The sequence below is a fragment of the Bidens hawaiensis genome, unplaced genomic scaffold, assembly GCF_021521415.1.
Source record: "Bidens hawaiensis isolate Kalapana, Puna unplaced genomic scaffold, B.hawaiensis_p1.1 tig00018507_1, whole genome shotgun sequence".
Classification (NCBI taxonomy): Eukaryota; Viridiplantae; Streptophyta; class Magnoliopsida; order Asterales; family Asteraceae; genus Bidens; species Bidens hawaiensis.
In genome coordinates, this window is record NW_027492801.1 from 254,486 (window position 1) to 272,158 (window position 17,673).

Consider the following 17,673-nt stretch of genomic DNA (forward strand, 5'->3'; position numbering starts at 1 on the left):
TCACTTCAGTTACGTAATGTAATAAGACGGTCCAAGCAATCAATTCCGTTCTTTAGACGTGTTAAGATGAATGCGAACCACTAATGTCACTTTATAAGCATACCTTCCGTTTCAATCCCTACACCTTTCAGGTCGCAACCCCTATATCACCTCCCAATTGTCGTTCCCTTGACCTCTAATCGCTTTCTTCTACAACCCCCATTATCCAGGTATTCAATTTCAAATCAAATTCACGTTCCACATTACCAAATTGTATCAATTGTATACCTGATTTCATGGTTCGTAATTTCAACAATTAATTGTAATGTTTTTTTTTTAATTTTTTTTAGCGATTTAGAGCATTCTCAACTGATCCCCTATCCCCATCTCTATAATTACATTAAAAACACTACATTTCTCTATTCTGTTTAATTAAATAATATTTTTTTATACTTTAATCATTACAGTTTTCTCTCTCCACCCTATAATTTACAAAAGGTCAATATCTTTTCCCCAAATTTACAAAAATCACGACATTTTCTTTCTCCACCATATAATTTACACTCACAACCACTCAAAACCCCACCCTGTAATTTACAAACTCCCTTCACACAGTTTTAGGGAACCGGATGAGAACGCTCTTAATTTAGATAGTGCTGGTAAATTGCTAACTTGGTAACTGAATGCATTCATTTGCTATGATTATGATGCAGGGCTTTAGCCTAAAGAGCGTAGGCGGGTAAAGGTTGACAAATTATGGTAATAAGGCCATGGATGGAGAAACAAATATAATATAAATATTATTTGCTTTCACTTTGAATGTATATGTAAGTTCATTCTTTTTAAGTTTTCTTTTTTTTTTGTCAGGGTTATCACCACATGCCCGAGACTAGATAACTATGTCTTTATGAGGAAGATAGTGTTAGTAAGCTAAAGACTTCTATAAATAATATATCGGTTTATTAGGCACTTTTTTTTTTCATTTGATTAGATTTATTCGGTTCATTTTCCGCTTAAACCGGCTATAATTTGGTTATTTAATTAAACCGGGCACAAAGATTTGTGGAACCAGTCACTGAACAGAACTGAATTCACAATATGGATACGATTATAAATTGATCAGATAACCGAATTTACCATTTGGTTCTGTTTTTTCAAGTTCGATTTTTGCATTTTTCTGGTTTTTTTGCACAACTCTACGTTTAACTCGCGACCTTAGCTCGATAATTAATACATAACACAATATATTATTTTTACTTATTACCATAATTTAATATACAATAATAACGTACCATAACGAACCAAACCCCTAACGACCCCTATTGCGACCCTAAATATCTATGTTCTTATATGAATTTTATTCAAAACCAAGTTTACCCGCCGCTAGGTGGATTCTATACCAGGACTTTTTAGTCATCTAATCTCTTGCCATTTTAAATAAAACTCATATCGACGTGCCACAAACCAAATTCCTGTTGTATCCCCGCAGCAACACGCGACAGTCTTAAAATGTATCAGTTTAACTCAGGGTCAAAACATGTTATAGCCAGTATAGTTGGTTGAAATGAGTTGTTTTTTTTAAAGTATCATAATAGACCGTTATATTTTCTTATAATTCTAAGCATTAGTTGATATATTTATTTTAGAAGCAACCTATCATAGTTTACTTTTTTTTTTCAACTTTCACTTCTTTAGTATAGTGGAATTGGCTGCAATTGCTGACCTGTTGATGGTTAAAACAAGTTAAATAATCAATAGTGGTAAAAAGTTTCGGAATAAAATGAATATCTTGGAATGCATTATTTGAATATTAATTAAATTAGTGCATATTTATAAATATTTAGATTTCTGTTGTTGTTTTCATTAGAATTTATTTATAATATTTGTTAGTAATTAAAACTTAGTTAAGTGTATGTTGTTGTTATTGGTTAAAATTATTACTAATAGTATTTTGGTTATTTACAACTTATGATATTTCTATTATTGTTTTTATTGTAATCAATAGTAGTAGTATTATTAGTATAACTATTTTAAATATTATTATTATTATTATTATTGTTATTTGATTAAGTATGTCACGCTTATAACACACTAATGCTATTAACTCGAAAACTTTAATTTAACTAAAACTATAAAATAAATAAATAGGGAAACTAACAGATTACTCTACAGTATATCACAATATGATTGACATAAACAAATAACGTCTTGCAAATTGTCTTGTATTGACTTAAACACTTCTCACTTTCTTTGTCTCATTTGTCTTGTTTTTACTAAACCTCCACCAAGATCTCTTGCATTGACCTATAGCGAACTACGATACAGTCATGAACCGTACCGGTGTCATCGAATTTCTATAGCATCTCCACCCCAAACCAAATCATACCGACTGAATACGTGTTATGTCCCTGCACAACGCACGGACACACCTACTAGTTTTCTTTTATCGGTATATAGTTAGATAAAACACAGAACATGCTTATCCAAAACCCTTAAAATAAGTAACCAATAACACAGGGTATGTTTGGCAAAACTAGCTGGTGGCTGGAAGCTGGTGGCTGGAGGCTGGAAGCTGGTAGCTGGTAGTTGTAGCTTTTTAGATATATTTAGGTGTTTGGCAGAGTAACCGGAGCTTTTAATAAAACTAGTTGGGTGCCCACACAGTGTGGCCGAGTGCACGCGCAACCTGACATCAACCGCATAATCAGTGTCGGTATGTGACTCATTTGATAATAGTGCACACATAACCCGAATGCAGACGCTTAATTCGTGCAAAGGTAGTACGCGTGTAACTGGTGGTGAAAATCAAGAAACAAAACTGAAATATGTAGTAATTTCAAATTGGTAATTTTTTAAACCAACCTTTTTTAATCTGAAACCCTTTCCGACCCGCAATGTTTTAATGTAAACATGTTATTACCTGGCCCCTTTCGACTCAAAACCGTATCGACACGAACCGAACTAAACTAACCCTTTTTGTGTCGACTCGTTCCGACCCTAATTTGGTCTTACACATGACCCGAGCTCGTCTGACTCGACTTGTTGTCAATCATAACCGGTAATTACGTAGTATACTAATTTTTTTTAAGTTAAAAAAGTATGGCAATATGATACTCAAATTAAAGAGAATAAAATGCTCTTTTTTATGATGTAATCTGTTCAAAAAAATATTAACGTGTGAAAAAGTTATATTCTTTTAAAGAGTCATGGTGGTAGTTAGTTTTGAATAAGGGTAAAATATGTAACTATTATAAAAATTAACAAAAGCTGATAAAAGTTCAAGTACCAAACTTATAAATTCAGTTGTAAAAGCTTCTAGCTTTTCTCAAACACTACCACTAGTAGCGTTTAAACATTAAGCTTTTTCACCGAAGTTAAACTTTTTATCAAATATGATTTTTTTCTTATAAGCTTGAAACCAGAAGCCTCGAAACATATCCATGACCAAATAATATGGTTTGATGAATTTGGGTTTGACTTACGGTTCATGTTAACCCTTATCGGGTCAGATTTCGGGTTATCTCTCACTTTCGTCAAGTACGAGAAACCTTTTCCCAAAACCCTTAAACCAAAAACCCACCTTCAATGGCTTCTTCTTCTTCTTCTTCCTTAACTCGCCCTCTTCCTCTTCGTCTTCATCACTACTCTCCTTCAAAACCCACCACTCTCACTTCCAAACCCTTCATTTTCCTCCCATCAAAACCCCCTCAAACCCTCCTCACCGTACGATCTTCCTCCACACCGCCGCCGTTGCCGGAAACACAGCAGTACATTCTCGACATCCTCGACGGCCAAGAAGACGTCAATTCCGCACCATGTGTCAGAACCTACGAGAATGACCTGGGCCGGTTAACTGTTACTGGGGATGTTGACTTTGACCAGGCGTTAACGGCGGCTGCGGCTGATGGTGGTGGTGCGGCGGAGGAGCATGTGGCTCATGGGTTGGATGTTATGGTGGCCGAGACCGTGTTTCCGGGTCATGCTGATGAACATAGCACCATCTCCACCAGATTGGTTAGTTAATCCCCAATATTATTATTCAAACCCTAATTTGAATTTACGCTTATTGTTAATATTTTAGAAGATTAAATTTATGTATCTCAATTATGTGAAATCTCTGTTTGGTTTGCATTTTTAAACACTAGTGACCATGTTTATCTAGGGATGGCAATGGGCCCGGTTTAGGTTTAGGTAATCTCAATCCCATACCTGATATGAAGCTTTTGTAGGTGGAGTGAGTTTGGGACGGTAGTCTAAACCCAATTTATGTCGGGCTGGTAAACGGGACATATTACAAATCCCATACCCGTCTCAAACCGGCGAAAATTTTTATAACTAATCTCAAACTCGTTCTATACAGATGTTTTGGGTTTCCCATCGAGTTCGGTTTCCCGCACGTTGGGATTCATTGCGTTTTGTACCGTGCGGTGGCTGGGAATTCGGTCGTTACAGCAATAGAAAGAGGGAACCCAAAGATTATAAAGTTAATACAAAATGAAAAAGTAATTATGAACGTTATACAAATAAATTCACTACACACCTCAAAACTCTCTGGTTTTGAATGGTACCGACACTCGGTATAGCAAATGAAAGAAATATCCCCAATAGGACATCGACACTTGTGTTAATTGAAAACCATAAAAAGAAATTTACACTGGACATATCATGGTGACGTGTTAAACTGTGGGAAAAAAATAATGTTCTTGAAAGTAAAAAGGTTTCATAAAAATATTGTTTTTAAAAAGATATAATTGGAAGAATCTACTGCACACTAACTACTAATCTTGTAATTGTATTTATGTATGTATAGTTTAAATCTAATGAATATTCTTTATTGCATTTTGAGCTTAAAAGGTTCAAATGCATAATATATATCTTGTTATTATCATCTTTATTTATAGTGGTTATATAAATTGGTGTCTGAACCGCATTTTCTGTGACCTAATTTGACAGTTTTTACCATCTAGAAAAGTCAAAGAGAGGGCAAAAAAGCTCAAAAACTATTTAACCAAAGAGGTTCTTTCAACCACGTCATCTACAAACATACTCGCCATGACATTTCGCCAGGTGACAATTAGAAAACTTTGGAGTTTTGAACTATTTTTATTCAGGCCCGGAACAACACGAGATATGAATGATCTTGCAAACATAAGAGAGGTTAGATTATCAGTTTCACACAGTTGGTTACTGATTTCGATTAGTAAAACTCACATAAAAGCTTTTACATTTGCAGCTTCCTGCTTCGTTCACGTTAACTTCTTCACACGAAACAGCCATATCCATGCTCGCAGAAGTTGTTTCTGTTTCTGCTCTTGAAACCACCAAGAAAGAGTTTCTTGATAATTCATATAATGTTTTTGGTTGGTTTAAAAAACCTGAAATGTTTATATCGAAAGACGCGTCTGTTGTTTTATACAAAGTGCTTGAAGATGAAGTGGTTGAAAATGCTAAAAGGCTTCTTGAAACGTTTAATTCAATGAAGGAGAGTTATCAGGTTTGTGAAGGCTCGATGAAGTTTAACTGGTGGCCGTTGTCGGTTATTATGAAATTAGAGAAAATTGGTGGTCGGGAATTTGGTGCGTGGGTGAGTGAATATGTTCCGGCTTATAGATTGCAAATTGATAGTGGGAAATTAAGTGATTTGAAGTTTGAAGGGTGGAAAGAATTTGATAATAATAGGTGGGAAGTTCTTCTTACGCACTCACAAATGGTATTTTTATTCTTTTTTAAGTTATTAATTATATGGAAATCCTATTAATGTTTTTATTGTGATGATTTTGGTGTTATTTATGTTTTCAGGTATGTTTGGCTAACATTTTGGATATGTATTATGAGGATATATATACACTTCCAAATAAGAAGTTGCCATACAATGCAGCTGACAAGATTACTAACATGCACATAAAAAAGGTACTGTAAATTATTTTTTTAGTTTTATTGAATTTGCAGTCTTTATATGGGCAGTTCGATCAGTTAATCTCAGTTAGGCCTGCAAACGAACCAAACAAACACAAACGGGGCATGCTTGTGTTTGCTTTTCTAACTTTAAGGGAACAAATGATCAAACGCGCACGGTTAAATGAACTGGGTTTTCTTGTTCGTGTTCGTTCGTTAAGAAAATGAATATGTTTTTGTTCATTTGTAAATAGTATGAGCGAACGGTTACAGACAGAAATAGACATAAATCTTTTGGACCTAAAAGCTAATTAAACTAGAATAAATTGCAATAAACCTAAAGAGTTTAAATAAATATATAAATAAATGAAACAAATGTAGACGACCGAACAAAAACGAATTTAAATGATCAAACATAGACGTACGTTCATGAACATAAATGAAAGAACAAGAATAATGTTCATGTTTGTTCATTTAACAAATAAGCGAACATAAAACCAATTTGCCGCAGAATTGTTCACTCAGCGTTCAGTTCGTTTACAGGCTTAATCCCAGTTAATTTTGCATTGAATCTGATCGTCAAAAACATTGCATGATGAGTGAACCTTTTAAACTTGTTCTATTTATGAGTGGATTATGTGCTTTGGTTAGTTTATCTTATGATTCATATTGGCTCTATTTTAATGAGTATGCTATCCATACATGGATTTCGTATGATGTGTTTGTCACGTATTTCTTGCAGAAAAGTAATTCTTTGCTGAAAACACTTTCAACTATCATAATAAGTGGATGCTTCATTGCTACCATAGGTGCAATGGGTCGGTTATATTTTCCTCGTTTCCAAAACAAGCAAACGCTTCTAGTAACGAATCAACAGTCTCAATCATCCATCTGTCTTTGGTCCATGGATCCATCTATGGTATCATACACACATATGCACATACATACATACACACACATGTGAACTTATATGCATACTTAATTGTGTGTTTTTTCTTAATAGTTGGAAGATGTCTGTATTTCAATCATCAAAAAAGTTCAGTCGGTTTACGGGTGGAGTGGAGAAATAAGAAAAGAAAGTGGCGGTGGTGTGTCCACCGGTCAACTCCCCCACTACATGAGAAGACTGGTTCAAGTTGATGATGACATGTCGCACGCATCTACTTCAACCAACAAAACCGATCAAGAGTTATTAGCAGTATCGGGCCATAAAATTGCAAGCTATCAGGTTTTATTTCTTGTTTCTTTCTTTCTTTGTTTCAGATTCATTATTTTCATAGTCTTATTCGTTATTATTCAATTTTCAGATTGTATTATCATCGGACGGGAGAATAGTCGGATTCCAACCTACGAGTCTTCTTGCGGTTAATAATTGGGCATCAAACCCCTTGACTGTAGAGTTATATGGCAGGAAAAAACTCTCACCCGGTAAGCAAATTGGTCGGGCGGGTTGGGTAACGGGTTGAAACGGTTCCAGGACAAATTTGGTATGCTTTAGTGTGGGTCAAAACAGGTTGTTTTAAGATTTTTAAATGATTTAATGTGTTAAATATGATTTAGCGGTTTCTTAGCTAAATCTTTTAGGCTTGCCCATTTGACTCAAATCGACCCTTTTAGGTAAACGGGCCAAATTTGTGACCTTTATGTATTAGTCTTAGAAGTTAGAAGTAATCTTGTTTAGTGCATGAATCCTATCTTTTTTTTTTTTTTTTGAATTATGCTGGACAGGATTCTTTGAACCGTCTTTGAAAGTCAACCGGCCAACAGAAGTTGTTCTGTTAGAGCTGGTGATGTCGGAAGTTAACGGGTCACAATTTGTGTTGGTAAGACCAGTTAACGTGGCTGAGGACGTTTAGGTGAGAATTTAATACAGTATACACCCATGATATTATTGTTCTATTATTTTTCTTGCGAGCTTAGATGTATATCGAGAGCAAAATTTTTATGTTTTTTTTCATGGTTAGTAGTGTTCAGTTTTGACGATGTTAATAATGCTAGTTCTCATTGATGTCATTTTGTCAAAGTGACTTTGATCGGATGAATCGTGTATAAACTACTGTACGTGATCATTTGTTTCATGTGCTGTTAGTTACTTAATATGATTCATTAATTTTGCGTTCGTGATTTTATTTATTTTGCAATCAGCTTTATCAGCTTTGCCTAGACCGTTCGATGAATAATATTGATTGTTTTTGTAGTAATCTTGTTGCTTTTACAATCTTTTGATCCACATTGAGCCATTCATGGACTATGGCTTCTATCTACTCGAATCTGATAAGAACTTGACGTCTATTCGTGGTCGGATCATGCGCCAATCACATGCACCAATCTTTGGTTAAGATGGCCAACCTTTGAACGATGTTCAAGCTAACAAGATGTTATTTTAGTAGTCCAGTATTCGGACAGTCAATCCATGATCATGTTGAACATAAAACATAACCTTTTGTCCAACAATTCTTGATTCAAAGTTATTTGTTTTGTTGATTTAAAATTGTAATATGCAAATGAATAATTTATATTTAACATTTGTGACATCTTTAAAATAAGTATCACATTTCATAATATACAACCATTCAAACTTGATTATTTAATCCTTTGCGTATTTGTTTTGTTGATTTAAAGTCCAGCCGTTTTTCGCCTTCTCGGTTACAGATATACTGGATCTTTACCCCATCTCAGGCCTGGGGGTTAGTGAGAAGACGACTTTCTGTAGGATCATGATTATAGCTTGTTGGAGTTTATATAAAGCTAGGAATGAAAGAATCTTTGAAGACAAAAGGATCAAGGCTAAAAATATTATTGGCTAGATAAGATCTTTTGACTTTTTGTGGTACAAATATAGGTCCAAATGTAAATTCATATAATGGCGTAAGTGGCGGAATTTTAATTTGATGTAAGTTTTTCTTTAATCCGGCCTCTTTCTGATGTGTGAAGTGGGATGTTTATAAAAGTTTACTTTTCGAAAAATAATAAAATTTAAGAGCTAGTAATAACCGCTTCAATCTTTATCACTTCCTCAATTGATTTGAGCTTCATCATCACTTATTATACCGTCCTTTACGCTAATTGATTATCATTCTAAAAAAAGAAGATATTGTAATTAACCATTATACTTGTCATTTTGTGGAACACTAGCATTCCAACATTGGTTCAAACACGCCAATGATACAAAAAGTTAGCCAATTTTCAACTTCTAAACTATCACTATACTTTTTTTCTATCTTAACTCAATGATTGTAGTTTTAAAACTGAACTTATTAATAAAATTGAAACCCGAAACTCCACTGAAATTAGTTAGTGAAATTGTTCACCGAGTTCGTCAATAAAACTGTTCACTTAATGCATGTCATAACTAGAATCGATTTTGAAACTACTAATTATAAAACTAGAATTGAATCTATAACTACAGTCGATTTTGTTCACTTGATATATGTTAAAAGTTACCTCTTCACTTAAAAAAAAATTCACTACCACACCATTATTGATATTCGTTCACTCGACATTAAAGCTCATACTTTCTTTTCCTATATGCCAAGTTACATGATTATCGAAGACAACAAAGAGGTGTCACCAAAAGGTCTAACACAACACTTGATTTTGATAAATACAATGATGTAGTGGTTAACTAGTTTTAACGTAAATAAAATTACGTTTTAGTATGACATCTTTTATTCGATTACGATTTATGACTTTATTCCTTCGTAGAAATAACGCTACCAATTATTTTCGAGAATGGATATATAATTTCAAAATAAAAATAAAATTAGTTTTCGTAAATCTACGGCGGTCAACCGTTACACGTACACGTACACGTACTCACTTATTCGAGAATACAACTAGGGTTTCTTCATTAACAAATCCCAACCCTCTTGTTCTTCTTCCACATCGAATTGTGAGCATGGGGAGAGGCAAGTTCAAGGGCAAGCCTACCGGCCGCCGTCAATTCTCCACTCCCGAAGAGATGCGTATGTCAATACACTCCTGCTTTTATTTAATATTAGTTTGTTTGTTGTTCGATTCCGATGTCTAAGTTTCTGATTCGTCAGTGGATCCGTATCACGCTTATTTAGGGGTTTTAGCTGGTATTTCTGATTTGCTGAAATTTGGTCTCTGATTGATTATATGTGATGATTATTGGAATAATCAGTTTATATATGTGAATCTGCTTGGGTTGAATTAACGCCATGTTAAATAGAGGACCTGGTTTATATACTAACTTATATAAATTAATATTATTATATAAAATAAATATGCCAGATGAGTGTTGACTATTGAGCAAGGTTCTAGTAGTCGTCAGTCGGGTGGTGGGATTGGACTTTAATGCATAATTTTCAGTTTTATATATATACGCACACACACATTTTTTATATGTAATTTTCAGTATTATATATACAGATACAAATTTTGGCCGTAAGTTGGCTGGAATTTTGCTGGAAACCGCTGATTTTGGCTAGAAACAGGTGATTTTGGCCGGAATCAGGCCAGAAAACACCGACTAAGTCCGACTAATCTCGATTTCGCTGGATTTGACCGTTGACTGATTAGCCCAAAATTAATCAGTAGGGTGGGGACTAGTGATTTATCGGGGATTAATCGGCATCTAGTTGGGATTTTTACAACCATGCTATTGAGTATTTTCCTTCTGCGTGATCAATGAACCTTTCTTGTTGTATATATCTTTCTGTTGTAACGGTTGAAATTTGATAGTGCTTTAACATGTTAATTAATATGCTTTAGTTTTTTTATTGATAATTGCAGTTGCTGGTACTTCTTCTCGCCCACGCACGTTCAAAAAGGTAAATATGGAAGTTAATTTGTAACGGTTATTAATGTTCCAAAAAGCTTAAAGTAGCTAGGGCTAATTAGTATTTATTATATGTTTTACCAGGAAGAAGCTGAGGTTGAATTTGAGGAGGAAAGATCTGATGAAGAATCTGAGGAGTCATCGGAGGAAGAATCTGACGTTAGTCAACTTTGACTTTTTGTAAATTTTTATCGATATAAAGTTTACTCATATACTTGCTTTATTTTATTTATTGTTATTTTAGAGGAAGAAAGGAACACAAGGTGTTATTGAGATTGAGAACCCGAATATGGCTAGGCCCAAGACCTTGAAAGCAAAAGATGCTGATGTAAGTTATTATATGTATAAAATCATTATTGAATATGTATTTTGTTTTTTTTGTTACTAATTTGGATGGGCTATTGATTGCTCTTGCTGTTTAGCTGGATAAAACAACTGAGCTATCTAGACGTGAACGGTTAGTAAATTCTTTCCTTTTTTTCATTTTTATTTCTTTTGTATCCACTTTAGTTTTTTAAGGAAGCCACAAGTATTGAATATGTTTTGATTGAACTGGTTTGGGCAAAACCGGCCAACTTTTCTCTGAACCACATGAGGACTCCATGTATTAAATATCATCACAAAAGCTATTTTAGAAAAGTAATAATCTAATTTTTCACATGCTATTATAAGCATTTGAATAGTTTCAACAACTTTCAAGTTTCAATCAGTTCACTTGTTACTTAACAGCTACTTTTTCTTACCTGTTTGTTTCACTATTCGTTTAAGTAAGCATATAATCTTAATAATCAATATCACCGGACGCTCATGAAAGACGAGGAAGCACAAATGCACTTCAATCACGTGTTTAATTTTATATTGCAGTGAAGAAATTGAGAAACAGAGGGCTCATGAAAGGTACATGAAGTTGCAAGAGCAGGGGAAAACAGAACAAGCAAGAAAAGATTTGGGTGAGCATTCTGATATTCATTGGAAATTATATAATTGTTGTGCAAAATAAGCACATGAAATTCATACAGTATTTATATATATATATATTGAAAAAAATACTTGATAATTTTACTAATTCCAAAGCTACTATGGCCTATATATATATATAAATTCCAACAAATGTGACTTATAATTTAGCTCTTTTATTGATATTTTATTTCTTCTATATATTTTCGAATGGTAACTTTGATTCGTGCATTGTATTTGCCAGAGCGTTTGGCTCTTATCAGACAACAAAGGGCAGAAGCTGCTAAGAAGCGAGAAGAAGAGAAGGCTGGTAATGTTCAAAGTCCTCTTTGTTTTCTAAAAGTTGGGTTTGGTAATGGGTCAACGATGGTTTGCATCAAAATGGGGTTTTTTTAGTCTGGGTCATGATTTGGTTAGGTTTACAATATGACACAAAACACTCTTTTAAAAAGTTGCAAATAGCAACTATGTTAAATAAAAACTATATTCTACACTGGTCTACTTTTCAGACAGATTTTGGTTAACTAGGCGGGTGCCCGCGTGATGCGGCGGGTGTCCGAACGCAAATCCTGTGAATCACATAACAATTAAACATAACAATTAAGAGTGTTCATGGTTTGGTTTAAAGCCTTTAAACCTTTTAAACCAGTCATCAGTTTGGTTTCACGGTCGGTTTTTTTTTTATACTTTCACTCGGTTGGTTGGTTTCAAAATTTTAAAACCGTAGCTAAAGGTTTGGTTCACGGATTATGCTGAAAACCGGCCATATGAAATCAGACCAAACTTAAATGTTGTATGCATTTTAATCTCTTTTATTACTTAGTATTTGACAAGTTTTGTTATATATATTAGATATAGTTAAGATATAAATAAACAAAGTCTTTTTTAATACAAGTAAACATGACTATTGCAACTTTAAATTAATCTAATTCCAGTATGATTTTTTATAATCTTCGTTCTTGTTATAATTTCGCATCCTAGGTGTTCCATTAATCTTTACCATTTATGTAGCAAAAATTATCATTTTTCCTATTTTGTTATATATAAGAGAGTTGGTAACGATTCAGTTTTAATTTTCAATGATTCAATTTTGGTTTGGACGACGAAAAATCGATACTAATGGTTGGGCTCACAAGTTTAACTTACAAACCATAAAAAACCGACATCGAGCACCCCTACGTAACTTATTAATTTTTTAAAATTGAAAGAATTATAACAATATCATACTCAAATTAAAAAGAATAAAATGCTCGATTTTATGGTGCACTTTTTTTACAAAAATATTAGCGTACAAAAAAATTATGGTCGTTTAAAAATCGTGGTCGGAAGTTAGTTTCAGATTAAAATTAAAAATATAATATGGTTAAAGATGAGGGGGCAAACTTGTAAGTTAGGTGAATTATGTTTAAAATACAAGTTTACCCCTTCTTACAGATGTACTTTATGCATTAGGATTTGTAAAACTCTTAAAATAAAGTGTCTTAATTTACCATTGTCTCATGTATTATATATACTTATATAGTATAGATGATGCTACCCATTTGGAACCGTTATAGATAGAAGTATAAAACATACTTTTTTGTACATAAAAAGCTGATTATATAACCCCGTTTTGTGTTTTCAGCCAAAGACCAAAAGAAGGCAGAAGCAAGGAAATGAGCTCGCTTGGCAACTGGTGACTGATGGTCGGAAACCGGTGGTTTTTCATATTATATGTAACGTTTAGTTGGTTTTATGTTGAAGATTTATACATGCCTATTGTTGGGGGATCTATGTTTTCACCATTTAAATCATCTTAAAAAGGAACTTGCATAAATCATTGAGATTGGTTTTGGTCTCTTGTTAAGTTTGGTTTTTTTTTTTTTGACAAAAGTTTCTGAAATTTTAATGTTCTTTTCTGTATGTTTTAATAAATGAAAATATTTTACATATTTATAAATGTACAAAAATATATTATTCAACCTTGAACATTAGCTAGAGCAACACCCAACATTATTTTTATTGACAATAGGTACATCATCTTTGCCTCCAGCATCAATTGTTTTGCCTTTTGATGGTACCGTTGGGTCATTACTGACATCGAGCGCCCGTTTGCTCATGACATGATAAATCCGAGTTAACACTTCGGTGAAAGCATTTTCAACGTTTATCGATTCGAGAGCTGATGTTTCCATGAAAAAGTTGTTCTCTTTCTCTGCAAACATTTTTGCGTCTTCTGTTTGAATGACCTGTAGGTGTCGAAGGTCCGCTTTGTTCCCCACCAGCATGATCACAATGTTGTGATCTGTGTGGTCCCGAAGCTCTTTAAGCCATCTTTCAACGTTTTCAAACGTTACGTGCCGTGTGATGTCGTAAACAATCAACGCACCAACCGCGCCTCGATAGTACGCGCTTGTTATAGCGCGATACCTGCATTCGATTCACATAAACACAAATAAATAATTGTATCATGTAAAATTCTATTCGTATAAGTGCTATTGTAGGGTCAGTGGAAAGTGTGATGGGCGTAAACCTTTTCTAACACCCTCGACTTAAAAAACATCCTTTTGAGATTCAACGCGAATGTTATAATAAAAAGTGGTGACGAGTCAGTTTCTTTTATATTCGTACATGAATAATATACCTTTCTTGGCCTGCAGTGTCCCAAATTTGGGCTTTGATAATCTTGTCATCAACCTTGATGCTGCGGGTGGCAAATTCTACCCCGATGGTGGATTTACACTCGAGGTTGAATTCGTTTTTGGAGAATCGTGACAGAAGATTGGTTTTCCCGACGCCTGAGTCCCCAATCAAAACAACCTTGAACAGGTAATCATACTCGTCGTCTCGGGCATAGGCCATAATAGTCCTATCGTCTCTCGCGGTGTTATAATGGTGACGATGAAATCAAGATTGGACGATGATATGATGGTGATGATGATATTATCTTCAGAAATTTCGAAAATTAAACGATAGTTACAACGGTTGTATTTGGGTAGATTAGAAAGATGTAAATGAATTAAAGGACAAAAAGGTGTTAATAGAATGTTGAGTTGACTCAAACCCAACTCAACTCGGTGAAGGCTAAAATTGTGGTGATTGGTGGCTTCTAATTCTTCCCATCCGTGGACTTAAGGGCAATCATCAACCTAGAATTGTTTTAACGTACGTTATGGATGTTTTTATACGTATATCTATGTATAGCCAAATGTTGGGTCCAAGCTTATTGTGTCCAAACATGCATACACATTATTTTGAAGAATATTGATACATTCACAAACGCTTTTAAAAAGGGATTTTTACATATATCCTTACTAAGAAGCCTTATTACATATTGATAAATTTTTGAGGCTCAAATTAAATCCATGCAAACATGACTATTAATTAAGGTATAATAGTCAAGTATAAATTAATTTTAGTGAATTGAGAAAATATGTAATATATATGTTTAAGTGAGGAAATATGTAATTGTTCTTTTTAAGTGGGGAAAATATGTAATTAAGACTCTTAGTAAAAGAAAATATGTAAATGGTCCTTTAATAAACAAACGAAACAAACATACTCGGTAATATCACACTCATGAAATAAGGTATGGGGAGGGTATAAGATAAATGAAAATGAAATAAGGTATGGGGAGGGTATAAGATGAATGAAAACCATATCCTTATAAAAAGACATACATTAAGGTAACTATGTTTTTCAAAATGTTCTATTAAATTATTCAAAGTGCTTTTGTTAATCTAAAGTCCGTCCAATTTCATTAGTTAGTTCAATACTATGTAATTTTTATTAAAAATTCCGAAAATAAGTTTAAAGTAAGCCACATGAACCATATATGAACTTTTGTTACTATTAATTGGCTATTTTTCTGCTTATAACTATTTAAGACGCACTCAATAGCTTTTCAAATTCTCTCACCAACAACACACCGTTTTCTATATAAAGCTTAATGTCTTATGAATACAAGATTTATTATACATAGCCACATATGCATGTGAGATGATCGAACCTTTGTGAGAAAACTCATAAAAGAGACTGATTGTTTTTTACATCACACACATCTTAGTTTAGAGACGGTTCAAGTTAACATTCTGCAACGCATGTGTGTGGTTTAATATTTTTACGTCTATTTTCTTCCGTTTAATGGCACCACTGCAATGCGCCGATCCTTGGTTGACTTAGTTATATATTCTTTTTTAAGTTTTGTATGCTAACATACCGCAATAGGCGTGTGTGGTTCAACGTTGTTACGTCTACTTATTGTTTGGTTTTCTCAATGGTTCTTGGAAGTTAGTGGCAGCGGGAGAGAGGATGGTGACCGAAGGCGGGTGGTGGTGATGTCTTCATGTTTTCGAACGGAGCGGATGCGTAATTCATATTTCACATTTTTTTATGTGCCGAATCATAATTAATAAACGTTTAATCGAAAGTGAAAAAGTTTTTAAGTCGATTATAATTTCATATTCTATATAAAATCATTGGTTTTAATTATTTTCATTTTCAACTAAAATAGTTTAATAATTGAATCAAATAACTGGTTTTACACCCCCCGTAACAGTGAGGTATTAATAGTTAATACTAGTTGCTATGTAATTAAAAACCAATTTATGTTTTAGTATTCTTATATTTACTATGTGATAATGTTGTAATTACGTAATTATCACATAATATTATGGTAATTACAATGTGTAACTGCGGTGCAAATTCACATTGACGTATATGCCACTAGTCTCAAAGACACATGTGGCATATCGATGCTTTTCTACACCTCCCATGCTAAAATGGCTTTGTACATCGACCTACCTATAAATAACCGTTTTTTATATGGACTATAGGTTGAACCAAAACAAAATACCTTTTTTCATATCTAGTTTCATTCGTTAAATGTAATAGATATGTTTCTGGAAAGTTTCATTCGTTAAATGTAGTAGATATGTTACGGCAAGAAATGATACATCACTTCAATCATACGTCATTTTCTCTTTAACAAATACCTCTAATAAAAAATGTTGTTTTTAAAGAAAAGGTTTAAGTAATATAGAAAAAATATATAAGAAAGCATCAAATCAATTTCATAAGTTTAGACTAAGGAATGATACTTGATTTTCATTCATATTTTATTTTCTCTTTAACAAATACATTGCTTGGGCATATCCTCACGCAAAGAATCCAAACGATTTTAGTAATAATACATCTGTTTCATATAAATGTTCATTATTTTTTTAAGTGATTCAAATATTTGTTTACATTATTAAACACTCGATATACATTTTGGTGCTGTGTTAAGGTGGTTAGGGTGTATAATAGAAGGCCAATGGTTCAATCACCGGAGATTGTTACATTTAGTCGATAAAAAAAGTGTAACTGATTAAATTATAAGCTGGATGATTTTTTAACCGATGAAATCAAATCGGACTTGAAGAACTCGAAATTCTATCGAATCGAATTCAAATTTCAAACTCGAATAGAATTTCGTATTGGCTATTTTGAATTCAAATCAAACTTGCTAAATATATTTCAAACTCAAATTTAGCTTCAAAATTTTAAAATTCGAATAATTCGATTCACGAAACACCTCCAAGAAAGGGTACTTATTTGATTTATTGGGAAATGTAGATCATGAATTTCCCAATGTGTTTAAAAAAATTAGGTTGTAAACAATGAGCTAATATTCTAAAACATCTAGTTAATATGTTTAGAACATGTGTTATGGCTCATTCTCTTAATTCTTTATCATTCGTCATGTATGCATCGAGTGAGTTTTTCTTTCATCATTCAATCTCACCACTTAACCCATATTATGGTTCATTCCCCTTATTCTCCATCATTATCTACTATTATATTATTTAAAAATATAAATAAAAGAAAAAGAAAAGAAAAGAAAACAAAAAAAATCTCATTGGATTGCTCTCGAGTCCACCATCCTTCAAACTTCAAAGGATGCGCATGACCATCCTCATTCTCGTTATTTCATGCGTGACCATTGGGGGGGGGGGGGTTAGTTACAGTGATAATAACATTAATAGATCATACTTTCATAAATGATAATCTGCCAAACA

The 17,673-nt window shown here is 33.5% G+C and overlaps 3 protein-coding genes across 3 annotated transcripts; 2 read left to right on the plus strand and 1 right to left on the minus strand.

Annotated features, from left to right (window-relative positions):
* The first annotated feature begins 3,564 nt into the window (after nucleotides 1-3,564).
* On the plus strand, nucleotides 3,565-7,730 carry LOC143556293 (uncharacterized). Its single transcript, XM_077045651.1, has 8 exons — nucleotides 3,565-3,993; nucleotides 4,933-5,136; nucleotides 5,213-5,689; nucleotides 5,779-5,889; nucleotides 6,617-6,793; nucleotides 6,878-7,102; nucleotides 7,182-7,302; nucleotides 7,603-7,730. Exons 1-8 carry the CDS (start codon nucleotides 3,565-3,567, stop codon nucleotides 7,728-7,730), a joined length of 1,872 nt encoding a protein of 623 aa, XP_076901766.1.
* Nucleotides 7,731-9,734: 2,004 nt separating this feature from the next.
* On the plus strand, nucleotides 9,735-13,441 carry LOC143556288 (uncharacterized). The gene is made up of 8 exons (XM_077045646.1): nucleotides 9,735-9,839; nucleotides 10,633-10,670; nucleotides 10,763-10,837; nucleotides 10,923-11,006; nucleotides 11,101-11,135; nucleotides 11,543-11,628; nucleotides 11,880-11,945; nucleotides 13,260-13,441. The coding sequence occupies exons 1-8, from the start codon at nucleotides 9,773-9,775 to the stop codon at nucleotides 13,292-13,294; spliced, it is 486 nt and encodes a 161-aa protein (XP_076901761.1). The 5' UTR covers nucleotides 9,735-9,772; the 3' UTR covers nucleotides 13,295-13,441.
* A 7-nt stretch (nucleotides 13,442-13,448) lies between these two features.
* LOC143556286 (ras-related protein RABA1f-like) lies at nucleotides 13,449-14,498 on the minus strand. Its single transcript, XM_077045645.1, has 2 exons — nucleotides 14,259-14,498; nucleotides 13,449-14,044 (listed from the first exon to the last, which is right to left on the minus strand). The coding sequence occupies exons 1-2, from the start codon at nucleotides 14,474-14,476 to the stop codon at nucleotides 13,606-13,608; spliced, it is 657 nt and encodes a 218-aa protein (XP_076901760.1). The 5' UTR covers nucleotides 14,477-14,498; the 3' UTR covers nucleotides 13,449-13,605.
* Between the last annotated feature and the right edge of the window lie 3,175 nt (nucleotides 14,499-17,673).

What these genes read in the sequence shown, in the direction of transcription:
- LOC143556293 (XM_077045651.1), top strand. Translation starts at nt 3,565, where the DNA reads ATGGCTTCTTCTTCTTCTTCTTCCTTAACTCGCCCTCTTCCTCTTCGT. An exon ending in ATCTTGCAAACATAAGAGAG is followed by an intron (nt 5,137 to 5,212) that starts GTTAGATTATCA and finishes TTACATTTGCAG; the next exon opens with CTTCCTGCTTCGTTCACGTT. An exon ending in CAGGAAAAAACTCTCACCCG is followed by an intron (nt 7,303 to 7,602) that starts GTAAGCAAATTG and finishes TATGCTGGACAG; the next exon opens with GATTCTTTGAACCGTCTTTG.
- LOC143556288 (XM_077045646.1), top strand. Translation starts at nt 9,773, where the DNA reads ATGGGGAGAGGCAAGTTCAAGGGCAAGCCTACCGGCCGCCGTCAATTC. An exon ending in GCCCACGCACGTTCAAAAAG is followed by an intron (nt 10,671 to 10,762) that starts GTAAATATGGAA and finishes ATGTTTTACCAG; the next exon opens with GAAGAAGCTGAGGTTGAATT. An exon ending in TGAAAGCAAAAGATGCTGAT is followed by an intron (nt 11,007 to 11,100) that starts GTAAGTTATTAT and finishes CTTGCTGTTTAG; the next exon opens with CTGGATAAAACAACTGAGCT.
- LOC143556286 (XM_077045645.1), bottom strand. Translation starts at nt 14,476, where the DNA reads ATGGCCTATGCCCGAGACGACGAGTATGATTACCTGTTCAAGGTTGTT. An exon ending in GACACTGCAGGCCAAGAAAG is followed by an intron (nt 14,045 to 14,258) that starts GTATATTATTCA and finishes AATCGAATGCAG; the next exon opens with GTATCGCGCTATAACAAGCG.